Source organism: Lissotriton helveticus, chromosome 10 (genome assembly GCF_964261635.1).
Source record: "Lissotriton helveticus chromosome 10, aLisHel1.1, whole genome shotgun sequence".
Classification (NCBI taxonomy): domain Eukaryota; kingdom Metazoa; phylum Chordata; class Amphibia; order Caudata; family Salamandridae; genus Lissotriton; species Lissotriton helveticus.
In genome coordinates, this window is record NC_136071.1 from 23,287,883 (window position 1) to 23,302,768 (window position 14,886).

General features: G+C 43.7%; 1 protein-coding gene across 1 annotated transcript in view; it reads right to left on the reverse strand.

The window, feature by feature from the left end:
• LOC144785787 (protein bicaudal D homolog 2-like) overlaps positions 1 to 14,886 on the reverse strand; it is a 140,251-nt gene that overhangs the window by 95,628 nt on the left and 29,737 nt on the right. Inside the window, exon 6 of the mRNA XM_078664597.1 lies at positions 12,854 to 13,822. Within this exon, the coding sequence (XP_078520723.1) occupies positions 12,854 to 13,822 (969 nt within the window). The remainder of the gene's footprint in view (positions 1 to 12,853; positions 13,823 to 14,886) is intronic.

Here is a 14,886-nt window from a genome sequence, read left to right on the forward strand (position 1 = left end):
GCCATTGTTTTTATTCATCATGAATGTTCGCGCATGCGCGGCACTTGGGCTCACAGGAGTTGTAGTTCCCTGGGCGGCCGATATTGTAGTTCTGTGGTTCTTTCGTCATCTGTCTGCCGCGACCTATCTCCTGTCTGAAGATACCGTGGAGAAGGAAGCGGAACTTGACACCAGGTGGCACAGGATGCAGACGCAATGAAGCCACTTTGGGTCCTAGCTTTCCCAAACAGCCACCTTGGAGTGATTTATAGCTTTGAATTCCATAAGCATCTCAACACTGGTGGGTGTCTGGACAAGCACATCTATGTGCACCTTACAGACACTTACACTATGCACAAAACACAAATTGTCAGTTTTTGTTGTTTACCAGCATAGGACTTTTCAAAGTGATGCTTTAAATAGAGTACACAGCAGTGATAACTAGGATGGTGAGGCCCACGTTCTCAGTTGATCTAAACCATACCTATAGTACTGGTTCTCCAAACTCTGCAAGGCAGCTATGTGGAAGATGTATTTGGTAGCAAAGCACCACTGTCTTGTGTCAAAAATTTTGCAGATGAGTTCCTATATGAAGGAGGTGCAGGTGTTGTGGTGTCCCATGTACCTTTTAGAGGCTCCTTCCACAAACACAGAATATTAGATAAGAATAGAGCAAAGGAAGCCCAGGCTAATAATTTTGCTAAGGACATAAAGACAGACAGTCAGTGGGCGCCACATTGATGTAGGAGGCCACAAGTTGTAGAAGTATGGAAAGCTATCATTGGATGCCTCAATGTGAAAGGACTTATCGTTGGCTTCAGTGTCTAAGCCAGATGTCTTCAATCTGTGGGAGAGATCACCAGGGGGGGGCCATGGAGTTACAAGATGGGGGGCATACATTCCACAGCCTCACTTGTGCCTGGAATCCAAAACTTTGCTTTTAGTTTTGGAAAAAGAATTGTCCTTGGACGTTTTAATTCCGATTGTTAAATTGATTCAGCTGAAGCCTCATTAATCGAGTCTCCTGTGCTGTGAAAAGCCGTCATGCCAAGGTGCCTGCTAGCCTGAATGAAATGCAAATGTGAGCTGTGAGTTAATCTGCAAGTGTGAAGGTTCTTGAGAGCCGGTTCTGGATTTATTGATCGATTCACTGTTTTTGCAGATTTTTTTAAATCTTTATAGTGCAAAGAGTTAACAACTGGACTGTGAAGGGCATGCTTTTAACCGCAACTGTATTTACACAACCCTTAGTACCCCTAAGGAAGTGTTGATGGGACAGTTATGTAAAAAATGAAATTGCATCACATAGCTCTGATATTACTGAAAACGACATTTTGGAAGCACCATTTTATTTAAAAACTATTTGTACATTTTTCTAGTACATTTTTCTAGCAGTCTATCTTATACTGTGTGCAATGTTAGTATAAAATAATGACTTACATATTCACAGTTTTTTCTATCAAAGGCTGTGACCTCGTAGCATTAAACCTACACAAGTCACTATTCTCCACTGCACCAACCAAGATTACATTCTGGATCTCTCTGGTAACACACAGAACTCTGAGGTGCATCAACTAATAGAGGTTTCATAATTCACTACAGTGCATTTCCCACTGAGTAACAACTTGTTTAATCATTTTAGATTTAGCTAAAAAAATTACTGAGTATTTTGGGGCTTATTTAGGAGAGGCTTGCACCGCCAGAGCATCACGTGTTTTTGATACTCCAGGGGCACAAGCCTCTCAACCATACTTACATGGCAGTGCAAAGTCACCCTGCTTGGCCTCATAGCTATGGAGTACGAGAGCAGCACGAGTCAGTGTTCCCTTACTCTGCATCAAGGAGACGTTGTGTGGGTGTTCCCACGCAACACCCATGGATTTTGATGCTGCCCCAGATTTACAAAGTCCCGTAAACCAGGGGCAGCACCACAACCTTACACCTCCCCAGCGGAGGCGTAACGGGTAGAAAGGTTTTCATTTATCTTTGTTTTTTTCCTCTTTCCATGTGTGCTGCATTCTGCAGCTCACATAGAAAATGCAAAACACCTATCGGGATTATTTTTTGTGTGAAGGAAGGTGCCCCTTCCTTCACAAAAACAATCCTGCCTACTTTGGTGCGAGGCATCAATTTGTGAGCCAACGCAAGGGGAAGGACCGGAATGCGCTGTATTTCATAAATACGGTGCATTCCTGCCCTTTCATATTAGCGTGAGATAATGCAGCAAGTCGCCAATTCCTTATAAATGAGGCCCTTTGTTTTTAGCTACACTTTTGACCACACCCCCGACCTTTGGTTTGCTAAACACCATTTAATAATATTTCCCCACAGTAAAATGATTTGCTGTGGGAATCGGGGGCATTTGTTTTTGTCCATATTTGTCGATGATGAGGAGTACCAGGTTCTACAAAGGTTTGTCAGGAGGGGTCCTTAGGCCTACAAATTGACAAGGGAGTCTCCGAATTAAAAAGTTTAAAAACCTCTGGTCTAAGTCTTCTGGCTCTAAGGCCCAAGAAAGCTCAAGAAGGCTGGTTTGTACCCTTTAGTTGGCTGGTGCTTAAAAGGAGTCAGGGATACTGCTGTCATTATTACAGGTTTGATTCTCTAAAGCACTAGTGGGTGAATTGTTTAAACGTGGCATCTGAAGGCAACCCCATGATCGTGTTCTGAATAACTATGTCAAGGGGAAGAAGAAAAAAAATCCTGTGCACAAGCACAGAGCTGGTAACGGCTCCAGCTTGGGTGACAGCAAGGTCTTAATCTGGAGCTGCTGCAGATCAGCCAGTTTATCTTCTTATGCAGAGAAGAGATTTCTTCATCTGCTTCTGAAAATAGATCAACACAAGTCTGCTGTCCCAGTAGTGTGTAAACTGCAGTAGGATAGAGCAGCATATTTCAGTTACCCCCCACACCGATTTGATATTTATAAAGCTCAACAGTTACTTCATACAAGTGTCCAGGCACTCAGCAGAGGAGTTAGCTAGGTCATATGCAACATATCACAGCACTACACAAGCATTAGAACCCCCCCCCCCCTGGAGGAACCCAGTCACCTCCAAGAGCCTGGTCCATACTATGAGAAAAAATAGGTTTTGATCATTTTCCTGAACATCAGATGGTAATCTTGCCTGCTGATGACCAGAGCAGTTCAGGTTCTAGCGGTGGTCACAGTTAGGGAGTGCCCTTCCCGTCTAACTTGCTTAAAAATGGGGCTAGCCAAGATGAATGTGTATGCATATCGCAATTCTCTCTGGAATATACCAAGCGAAATGAGATTAAGTGCATGTCATACCTGGTGTAGTAGAGGGTTTGGTGTCCTAAATGCATAGAAATAAAAATAAAAAAAAGTTCTCTCTCCCTTCAATAGGAAGTCAGTGCAGTTTCTGCAACTGCCCTAAAAGCAAAGACATTCTCCCGAGACCCAGTATAATACTAGCCGTGGCATTTTCACATACCTGTAATTTGGGTATTAGATATTTTGGTGCCCTGACCAAGAGCGAGTTGCAATCTAATCTGGCTATAATCAAACAGTAAAGTATACTTTCTAGCCAATAATGGAATGACAGGTAGAATCTTAACTAAAAGTAGTCGCTTAAAGCCTATATTACAGGTGGTTATCACATGCTTCTCCAAGTTTAAATAAATTAGCATTTGGGATATGTCCATACGACATTCTTCCATGCGTCTGATCTAGAACCAAGGAAGGCCGAGGTACAAACCTTTGCCCCTTTTCTGGAGCTTATCGCGTTCTAATGAAGTATGCCAGGTGATTTCCCATCGCCACAAACGTCTCATTCTCTGGGGTGCTGCTTTAGACACAGATTTCAGACTGCAGGCATGTCTATATCGCATCAATAACGGATTGCTCCTTAGGCAAAATTGTTATTTATGGAAGGGGTGGATTAAGTCTAGACAACAGTATTGTAAAAGTGGCTTTAAATATTAAGCCAATCAAGACCATGTCCTACTTTCTGCACAACTTTGTCGGACCAGATGTTTCTACCCACACAATTCTACTTGGGTGGGTTACCTTTAGCAGACGCGTGTTGTACTAGGAGATCTGTGCCTGCGACAGTGCAAGGTTGTGATATCGTTAGTGATCATCTAGGAAACAACTGTATGGAGAAGCTCCCAGACCTAAATACAGATATCAGTGTGGTCATACCCAGTGCTTGTAATGCCAGGGTAGGAGTCAGTCAATAGGTTTCAGATGAGGCTCTTTTCGGATATAGCTCAACTTGCCACCACTCACATCAGGTAAGCCAGATGTCTCTGGCCCAGAATACAGACTGCTGGTGCAGTCATTGAGCACTTAGTGCAATACCACAGGTCTTCATCTTCTGTGCAGTGACATCAAAAACCAGAAAAGTGACAATACAAAAAGCTTCCATGAGCAGGATCTAGTGAAACAGAAGGTGTTCTTCAACACTGCCACTGGATCCAAGGACCACATTTGAGCCATCCTTCAGTGCAGGTGCTATCAGGTGCTGACATTCAAGGAGTTAAAGACTAATCGGTTAGGTCTACAGAAACGTATAAAGGTATTCTCTATTATTTCTCTCCATGTTACTTACATTACACCATATCCATCTTCTGTTCAAATGTTGCATTTCTCATGTGCTGTAATGTGATATAATTGGCTTTAAGTGAAGTACTGTAACAGGCAACTGGTGCAGGAGAGGTATATAAAACTTAATAAATCTCTTTACATTCATTGCATCTTATTTTTAAATAAAAAGAGAAAGATCTCCCACTCAGTGATGAATGCTTTGATTCAAAGAAACGGTTAGAAAAACAATGGTTCTGGAGCGGCCAAAGAGGCCCAAGTGGAATTCCCCTTAGGGATACTTTAATTGATTAATAATGGATAATCAATATCTTAGGAAGCAGCGAGTAATATGAACAAGGACATGTAGGTAGAAAGAATAACTTATTTTAAGAAAATATTCAGGTGCTCACATAGGTAAGTGACAACAAGTGTGACGTGAAAAGTGTGGGTGACTTTAAAACAAACATCGCATTGACAACATATATTGGAAATCCTCAGGAATTTACAGATTGTAAGGGGTTCCTGTTTTAGGGGGGGTCGACAGTTTTTCGATCTTAGCTTATCAAGTTCAGCTTCAGGACATAATAGCGAGCAAGCTGAATTCCGCAGACGTACATGGGGCAATGAGACTTCACCACTGATTTGATATGGGCCTATCAACATCCTAGAGGTTTAGCACAGAGGGTCCACTGCAATCCAGTCCACTCTGAAGTGGGTGGTTAGTTTACCAAGGAGGTGCTCTTGTCTACGGTACTGTGATTACTATTAGGCCTGGATGGTAAATTTCGGTCAGCTCACGGAAATTTGACATTTGTGTTCCGCCAAGAGCGCAAAAATGTCAAAAATTTCGCAATCTGCAGCAAAACGGAAGTTTTTCCTGCTCGCGCTTTAAAAATGCGTTCGCCGACGAGTTTTCCTATGTTGGATTATTGTTAGCCGGTCACGCTATCCCGCGTGAGTTTGCAATCATGTCAAATCGAGACCCCAAACAGGAAATAAGCAGCGCAAGCAGGTGGGACAAGTAAAAACAAGATGGCGACCGCATGGGCAAGTTGGCGAGACATTTTTCAACGCAATCACGCAGAAAACATCACGGACAGGCGGGGGAAAAAACGTCAGCGTCTTCACGATATTTCCGCTTGTTTGTGGAGATTTTTTACATTTTCGCGATAGTTTGCGAAAGTGAATTTCACAAATTCTGCCCACCCCGAATTGCCATATATAGTTTGAATGGGGTGCCCCAGTAATTTCTGGACTGAGGCGGAAAATCTCACACTGAAGTGGCAATCCTGAACGCAGCAAGGAGATCAAAGAATAAAGTAACTTGCTTGGCATAAAAGGAAGAGACTATGAACTATACAGAAGCGGTAGCGGTTACAGGTAGGATGGACTCAAATATCAATTATCCCTGCTGGGAAATCAGTCTGATCGGGGGCATACAGACTAATCCCATTTGTAAAAGTAGCTCTTCCGGTTTCAAAGACATACATTGAGATGGATCAACCGTTAAAGATTCAAGATTAATTCTGATAATAGGGAAGGAGTGTACTCCATCCAAGAAAAAGAGTGGACGAGACCACTTAACATGCAACCTAGATATTTAATCAAAATACAAGCTTTACAGAAAGATAGTCGGACTGCTTCTGCCACAGCCCAACAGGGCTTTCATGACACGTTGCCGGCTGTGCCCAGAAGTACTGACGCAATTACTGGCCTGATGTGACTGAATCTGAACCAGCCATAACAGGCTTTCTGAGGCTTACCCGTCTCAGACTGATCCGTTCCCACCGCCACTGCCATTTTAGAAGGGATCCTGGCACATGACCGCTCTGTAATTATATTGATTTGTAACAGACTCCGCTGTCTCCCAGTTGATCCAGACAGGTGACTGCAATGCTGATCAGTAGCACATTGCCTTCTGTGGCTTGCAATTTTGCTTTAGTTCTATTACAAGCAGAGACCTCTGTATCTACATTTGAAGTACTGTTTGCCAACGAGCCAGAAGGTGGTGTGATCACATAGGACTTTAGGCCTTTCTGCAGTTATTTAACTGACTTTGCTGCAGACCTTACAACCTGTCAGAAGCAGGTTACAACAGGGATTCAGCCATATATGTAATACAATGTTTTTAAGCGGGGGAAAAAAGTGAAAAAATACAAACGTAAAGGAGCAGATTAGGCATACATTAAAAGTTATTTAAGTTATATCAATCAATTAGATCCTCTCAGACAGAATCTGAGCCAGATCACAGATGACGAGCTTTCAAGGATTCTAAACCCACGAAAATATCTTCCGCACAAACATGGCTTAAGCACCTAACAGCACTCAATGTCCAACCGACCATCGTGGACTCAGCAAAATCCTTAGGCATAACACTTTACACCAACCTCAACATGCAGCAGCATATCAGCAAGGCAACTAAGGGGGCGAACTTCCAAATAAATACCTTGAGGAAACTTAAACCCTTCCTCCCAGCAAAACACTTCCAAACCGCAGTACAAGCACTAGTCATCCCTCGCATAGACTACGGCAGCGTGGCCCTCTGCGGCCTCCCCCCCCCTAACTACAACTGCACCCCTCAGAGCGTCACTAAACGCGGCAGCAAGACTCATCACTGGATCAAAAAACCATTCGCATATCTCCCCTGACTTTAAATCCTTGAACTGGCTGCCTCTTGAAGCCAGAATTCAGCTGAAAATTGCCTGCATGACGCACAAGGCTATACACCTGAAATCACCCAGCTACCTCACTCATAAGTTGACAATTTCCGGCGGGTCCAGAACTACCAGAAGTACAAACAATCTTCTGCTGAAACCGAGAAGATTCCGGAAGGAAAAAAAAAAAAACTTACAAACGCTCCTTCTCAGGAATGGCGCCTAGGATCTGGAACGCACTTCCTCCTGAAACCAGGCTCATCATCTCCTCCCTTCTTTTTAAGAAAGAAGTCAAAAATATCCTTATGGCTAAATACACTTGAACAATTACGTTTGATTTACAATGCGTCGATCAGTATTACCAGTATTATATTATTATATAGCCTATATATTCCTATGCACGTGTGTTTTGACTTGTATTAGACTATAGTGCTTAGATTCTTGCTCCCTCATATCTGTATTTTTCTCTATTTCTGTATTATTTACATTGTTTTGATGACCTAAGCTCCAACTATGCCATGCTACCTCATACCTGTACTATATGTAATATTTTTGCTATGTACATGAACTTGATGATCTACCTCCTTACTATGCCCCCTGTTCCCCTACCCTTCCACCTGCCTTTGTAAAGCGCTCTGTTATCTGCAAAGATCTTGTTCGCGCTATATAAAACTTTCAAAATAAATACCAAATTCCTCGAAATTCAATGGAACACCATCTTTGGCAAGTCAATTTACTCCCAACTTGGGACAATCGGATATTTCAAACCAGAGTGATCTTCCACAAATCTTTGACATAGTAGCAACGAGTTCATTTAAGACTAGCTACAGCCGAATAAAAACACAAGTCAAAATATACACATTTCCAGTGTTTGAGAGGTGCCTTCCAGTGCTAGAAGATTATTTTTAAATGCATTTTTTATCTCCTGGCTTGAAGGCCTTGCTGACGACTAGTGGAAGAAAGTTCCAGTGGATGGGTTAGAGTAGGTAAAATGACCGGGACCTACCTGTAGTACTGGGCAAATTGGGCAAGACCAGGGTGCAGATAGGTTAAAGCTGCAGGAAGGGTATAGTGGAGTTAGGATATCGAAAACGCAGCCTGAAGGCAAGGCATGGATAGATTTAAATGCAGGGGTCAAGAACTTGTAAAAGGCACTGGGTTTCTGCTGAAAGCCTGCCTGGAGGCTACAGAAGGTGCACTGAGTGTCTGGGGAGAGCAAGAGTTCTCATAGCAAAGTTTCAAGATACTGGCCCAGTAGGGGAAAAACAAATACTGTCGGCTTTCTAGGTAAGCAATTTTGCATCATGCAGAGGCAAGGATACTGAATCCAGTGGTTAAACATGAAAAAGCATGCCAGTAGCCAAAACAGCTGCCCCACAAAACTGTTCCACCGGTGTACACCTTGAGCAGCCAAAGATAGCACTTTAGAGATGGTGCTGTGAGCAAGATATTCGAGGTCATTGGGGGGTGGCTCTCCTGGTCTCCTCCGCCTTCCCCAGGAAGACTGGCCCAAAACAGGCAGAAATTAGGGGCAGATTACACAATGGACCACTCGGCCAAAGGTCAGGGACAGGCTGGGGCTCTCACGTGAAGGGACACCATTGCTGTAAGAGGTGGGCCCAATAGATAGCTGGAGGTCTCTACATTCCAACGCTTGGGACTACACTTTTTACTCCCACTCAACATACGTGAGGATAGATTACTTCCTGGATACCTTTGGTATTGTGTCTCACACCCAAGCTGCTGAAATACTGCCATATTCACTGTCGGACCATGCAGCTGTTGCTCTCGCACCTTCTCTTCCATTCACTCGTCCTCCACCCAAGACTTGGCACCTTCAGGATACTTTTGCACTGCAGTCCAGCAGATTATTGTGGCGCCAAGGGACTCCTTGACACAAATGACAACCCCCGTGACCTCAGTCACCACTCTCTGGGAAACCCTGAAGGTAGTGATTTGGGGGTGGGAGGTTATCGAGATTGCCTCAGCAGACAACATGATACACAGGGACAAGCAGGACCAATTCTCACAAAAGGTACAAGAGCTGGAGCAGATCCAACAGACTGGTGCTCCCCGGATCTGGCGACAGCTCGAAGCTGCGCGTACTCAACTGCCCGGCATTGACTTGGGACAGGAGAGGACATGCAGCCTTATATGTCGGGGTAATAGATGTGTGAGGCTGCTGGCCAATTGGCTGCAGACCCAATGGCAGTCGTCCGGGGTCTCGTCAGTGGTCGATTCAACTGGGATTCTACAGACTGAGGACTTGTATAGCAGAACAATCCACAATAATACACAGACCTCTATGAGGCACAGGCAATACCAACCCCCCACCCCCCCTCTCCCCCCACCCCACCCAACTCCAGGAGGCCAAGATCACCAGGCTAACACTCAATCAAGCTGTGACTCTGGACTCCCTGCTCAGAGTTGAAGAGGTGGTGTGCCATCTCCCGGAAAAAAATGCTTAAATCTCCTTGCCCAGATGGGGTCTGTGCTTTTTTTTTTATAAGACTCTGTGCCTCATCCTGGCCACCATACTCCCCAGAGTCTACAATGTTAGGGTTACTACCGCGGACAGTGCTGGGGGCTTCTATTGTAGTCATACCCAAGCCCAGCAAGGACAAACACCACTGTGCCTCATACAGGCAGATTTACTTATTGAAAGTTGACCGTAAACTGTTCACTGGGATCTTTGATTAGAGTTATGTTTCAGGATGGTCTCTTGCCTTGATTTGTCTCTTTGATAAACCAATAAAGAAATTTAAATATAAATACATGATGTTAACCAGAATAAAATAAAAAAATTAAAAAGCGAGTTAGGCAATTCACAGTCACAGTCACTACTTTAACTAATTTTATTTTTTCTAAGCACATAACCGAAAAGGTAAAAAATGGTTTACCATAAATTGACAAATCCATGACCCGGCCCTAGAGGAAATCCAGAGTTGTGCATTTCAGTACAGGCTGCGTGATTCATAGCTCTACCCGCATCATCCACCATTTGATTTCAGTCTCTGCTTGAAGAAATTCTACACATTTCTCAATGATGTCCCACTTGAATGTCTTAGCAGAATATCACTGAGGCAAAGTTTATCTTCCGTGCCTCTGTTTCTTTGTCCACAACGTAGGCAACAGAGGAGGATGAGCCAGATATACCAATGCGCAATGCTGCTATAACAGCAGACTGAGCCCAACAGTGTTCAGCTCAATACAAAGAGGCCATTCTTTGGAGCAAAATAATATAGAACAAATTGAGCCCAAAGCACTGGAAACTGCCTATTTTAAATAGCATCTTGTGCAAGTAGATATGGACTTCCAAAACACAATACCGTTTTTTTCTATAGCCAGAACAGGTTTTGATGGATCTTGAGGAGCAAGCACATAGCGAGCAGAAGTAGCAGGCAGGTTTAGAGACTGGAGAACCAAATCCGGTACCTACATAGCATTAAACATTGCCGTAGGATGTGGCTTGCCCAGATCTGCTTCCGGCTTCACATTCTTAAACAGATTAAAACCACCTCAGCCATTTAGGTGGTCCCTTCTGGGGTTAGGAAGGAGGATTAGTTGCGGCAGGTTGTTCAGTTTATTGCCCTGCCTTAATATGTTTGGCTAAATATGGACTTTCAGGCAAAATGGATGTTAGCAGTCCGGACTATTAAGCAAGCCTTGCCAGCGCAGCCATAGAACCGTAGTTCAGTTTCCCATTCACTTGCCAGCTAGGGAGGGTGGGAGGGTGAAGGGAGACTGGAGGAGTAGTAAGTCTCAGTTAAGTATGGTTTCACACGGAACTGCTAGACATTAATCATAAGTAGACCAGGTGGTGGAGGAATAACTTAAGTAAACAAATACGAGAGTCTGTCATCTTGTGAAAAGACAATCGACAGAATTCCAGAGAACCCTTGAGGAAGGCAGAAGAACTCCAGTGAGAAATATTGTGGACTCAACTCTGGCCCTGATGGAGAACTAAGGGAGCTCTTGATGAGGCACTGAGCCATGGCCATCCAAGTGCGCACACCTAGGAAAAATAGTCGTAGTTTGCTTGAATAGTCTTACAAATCAATCTTCGGATACAGTTTAGCATTCACCTGCTAATCTTTTCTTTCTCCTCATTCTTGTGATGAATAGAAGGAGCATCTAAATAACGGACTAGCACAGAAGCAATATACTGAAAAGCTCCTTGGGGGTTCATACGAAGGCACCACTTTCGGGATCAGCCCCACTGGAACCAGGGTACTAGAGAAAAGAGAGGGAAGGGGGGGTGAGGGGGGGGGGGGGGGGAAATCACCCTCCACTGGCAAGGTTTGGTACCAGGCTCAGCAGCCTAGGGTTGTACCTCAGTGTACTCGCAAACCTTTTAGTGGTGCACTCAAGCAGAAGCACTTCTAAGCTGCATCAGGGGGACTATCAGCCTTAAATAGATGTCCTGGTACAGCAATAACCAATAGCCCTGCGACTGGGAGGTACTTGAACCCAAATGTCTGGACCCGAAGGGCTTACCTCCCTACTGGGTGGTTAGAGGCCCTAAAGATTGGTACAGACAGGCACTGAAGAGTACTGAACATCATTAGCTAAATGCAACAGGGGGCAGCATGTTACAAGAAACTCATGTAGTACTGGTCTTGTATTTGACAACCACATGTCTTGCCCAGCGCCTTTGGCTGGATTCCTGCATTGAAATGGGAGGAACTCAAGGAATAGTAGATACCCTAAACAGCAGCGAATCAGTCAACTGTGATGAACTACTTCACAAAAAGTACTGCCCACTGACAGTCTTCCAAGACATACACGGATGAGAAGAAATTCTCTATGCCCTATTTAGAGAGTGGAGACAAGGTAAGAGAATAGCTAAAAGATGGAGCCTTAAGAGCCCCTGCTCCCCATGTCCGGGCAGTAGGGAATCAAGAACTGGGCTGGGAGGGTGGGTGACACAAAGGCAGGGAAGCAACCCAGTACACAAGGGGACACTTCGAAAAAAAATTTAGTAACTGCATCTTTTGGAAAAGCGCTCAGTGGGGCAGACTGCAGTGCAATCAACTCCTAGTATGAATCAAGGTAAAACTTGAGCAGAGGAGTAAACTTAGTACAATGAGAAATAAAGCTTAAACAGTATAAATCTTCCTCAGGCAAAATAGTCTTGAATGAGCCATAACAAAAGCACATGCCCACTCAGCATTCGGTGAGAGGACTCCTGCTCAGCGGTGAACAATTTGTATCATTTTTGTTTCTGAAATAGAAATATGGCTTATAGAAAGTTAAGCGGGTGGATTATAGAGCTAACCCTCATTTGGTCTCTGGAACCTTCAATCAACAGACTACTGGTTTAGAACAATCATTACACCCTCATGCATCTTGGGGATATAAAAACAAAACATTGTCCCTTCATACACACAACAGAAGCAGAACTCCCAGCTGTCCCATGAAAATGAATGTAAAAATAGAAAAAGAAAGGGGTTAAAGTAGTAAAGAACTCCTCCCCCACGGAGGATCCCATTTCCGTCAACTCATGCATAAAGAAAACACCACCTTTAACTCCAAAAGGATATTAGTAGTGTTTACATTTATTACAAAAAGGTAGCAAAAAGTACAAAAAAAGTAAGCTTTTAAAAAATTGGCTGAAGCTTTAAAAAACGACGAGCGCAAAACCAGGAGCCCTAACTAAAACAAAGAGTACCTGTTTATTGGCCTTCAAAACAGTCCTCAAAGTGGCGATTTGCTCCCGCTTGGTGCTCAGGAGGGACTTCAGCTTCATGATCTCCTCCACCAGAGCTTCCTTGTCCTTTTCCAGCTCAGAGGCCAAGCTGCCCGCCGAGGTATGGTGCCAGGACTGTGCCAGGGCACCCTGAAGGTGCCGGATCTGATCCTTGACAATGGCCACCAGGTGTGTGAGGTTCATGGGCTCTTTGGCATAATCGCCACACTCCGATCCCAGGGGGGAGCTCTGGCTGCCCACAGGTGACTGATCACCGCTGCCACTTGTGTCCAACACCTCTGCGTCAGAGTTCAAGAGCATTTTCCCAAAGATATCAGAAGACTTCCTTTTCCGAATTTGTAATTTTGACCCCCGCCCCTCCTTGTAATAGTCCAGCATGACGCGGTTAGGGGTGAGGTTGTTACACATGCAGATGTGGTGGTAGAGATTAGCCAGTTCCTCTGTGAAAAACATTAGCTCCTCCTGAGCCATGACAAGTTTACCTTGAAAGTCTAAGGCCAGTTTCCTTGAAGCCCTCAACTCGTCCTCTAACTCAGCAAGGATCTCTTGGTCACTCCTGCCAGACTGGATGTAGAATTTGATTTTCTCTGCCAGCTCCTGCGAGTCTGCCTCCCACTCCTTTTTTTCGTCACTGTATTTGGCTTCAAAATCTAGATACTTCTGCCGCAGTTCATGAAGTTCTTTTGTCAACTGAGCTATTTCCACATCATCATACTGGTCCCCACACTGGCGAGACCCTTCCCGGGAGCTTGCATCCTCCATGCCACACATCCTAATCTGACTCCCCTCTTGAATTTTTTTCAGAGCCCTTACTTCATCGGTTAACTGGTTGTTTTGTGACTTTTGTTCAGATAGTGCTTTCTTAGTGATGTCAAGTTGCTGCTGTAACTCTTGCATGCTGTTTACTAAAGAAGACTTCTCCCGGTCGACCTACAAAAGAAAAAAAAGGTTACTAATATTGAAATTCAACACAAATTATCCTCAAATAGCAAGTCAAGAATACATTCGACTGACAAAATATATTATGTATATAGAGAGAGGGTTGGACAATTAAACGGCCCCCTTGCTTCTCATTCATGCGATTTTCCACAAATATTCCTGAACAGTGAATAGCTCAGTCTGCTTGCAAGAATCTGAACCGCTCAAGAAGAAAAACCACTGCATACAAGCATGGTCAAATTATTTTTTACTTCATAAACTACTGAAGCCATTGAAATCTTAAACTGGAGGTAAAGGTAGAGGCAACCTCTGAATTTGCCTGGGTTTTTAATGAAAGGGGGGAAAATGAAACTGGGCAAATGGGCAGAATAGCTTTAGAAGATGAAAAAAACGTCATTCTATCTTGAAGTAAGGGTGTGCAAAATGCATGTAACTTTGCGTAAATATGCAAAGTTTTGGAAAAAAAAAAATCACAAACTTCAAACATTAGCATTTGTGGCTATATTTTAGCTCTGGAAGTTATAGTGAGCAACAAAAGGTAATAAGAAGGCTAAAGGGCATTTGGTATTAACCAATACAGAGGGCATGGAGATATTACTTGTTTACCGGATTGTATATTGATATGTCTTATGTATGTTATTATTATCCTACCATGTTAGTGACTATTATACTGTTCCCATTATCTCTGTTTCATTCCTACTGCCCCTACCCTGTCTTTGTGAAGCGCTCTGATATCTGTAAGGATCTTGTTCGCGCTATATAAAACTTTGAATAAATAAAATAAATAAACTAGGTATTGGGATGAGAAATAAACAAAGCACTACTATCATCTTGCAGTAGAATGTGGGTTAAGGCATTGGAAGGAGTGGATAATTCCCGACACCACGCCTTGAGTAAGTGCAAAGTAAGCAAATGGAGAAATATGGGAAGTTTCCTTTCATTGGACCTTATAAACAACGATTAAAAAAGATTGAATGAAGTGAGATGCAGAGGGGAGGAGGGACCTTTAGCAGGTTTCATAGAAAGTGTGCACAGGTTATGGTATATTTGAGGTG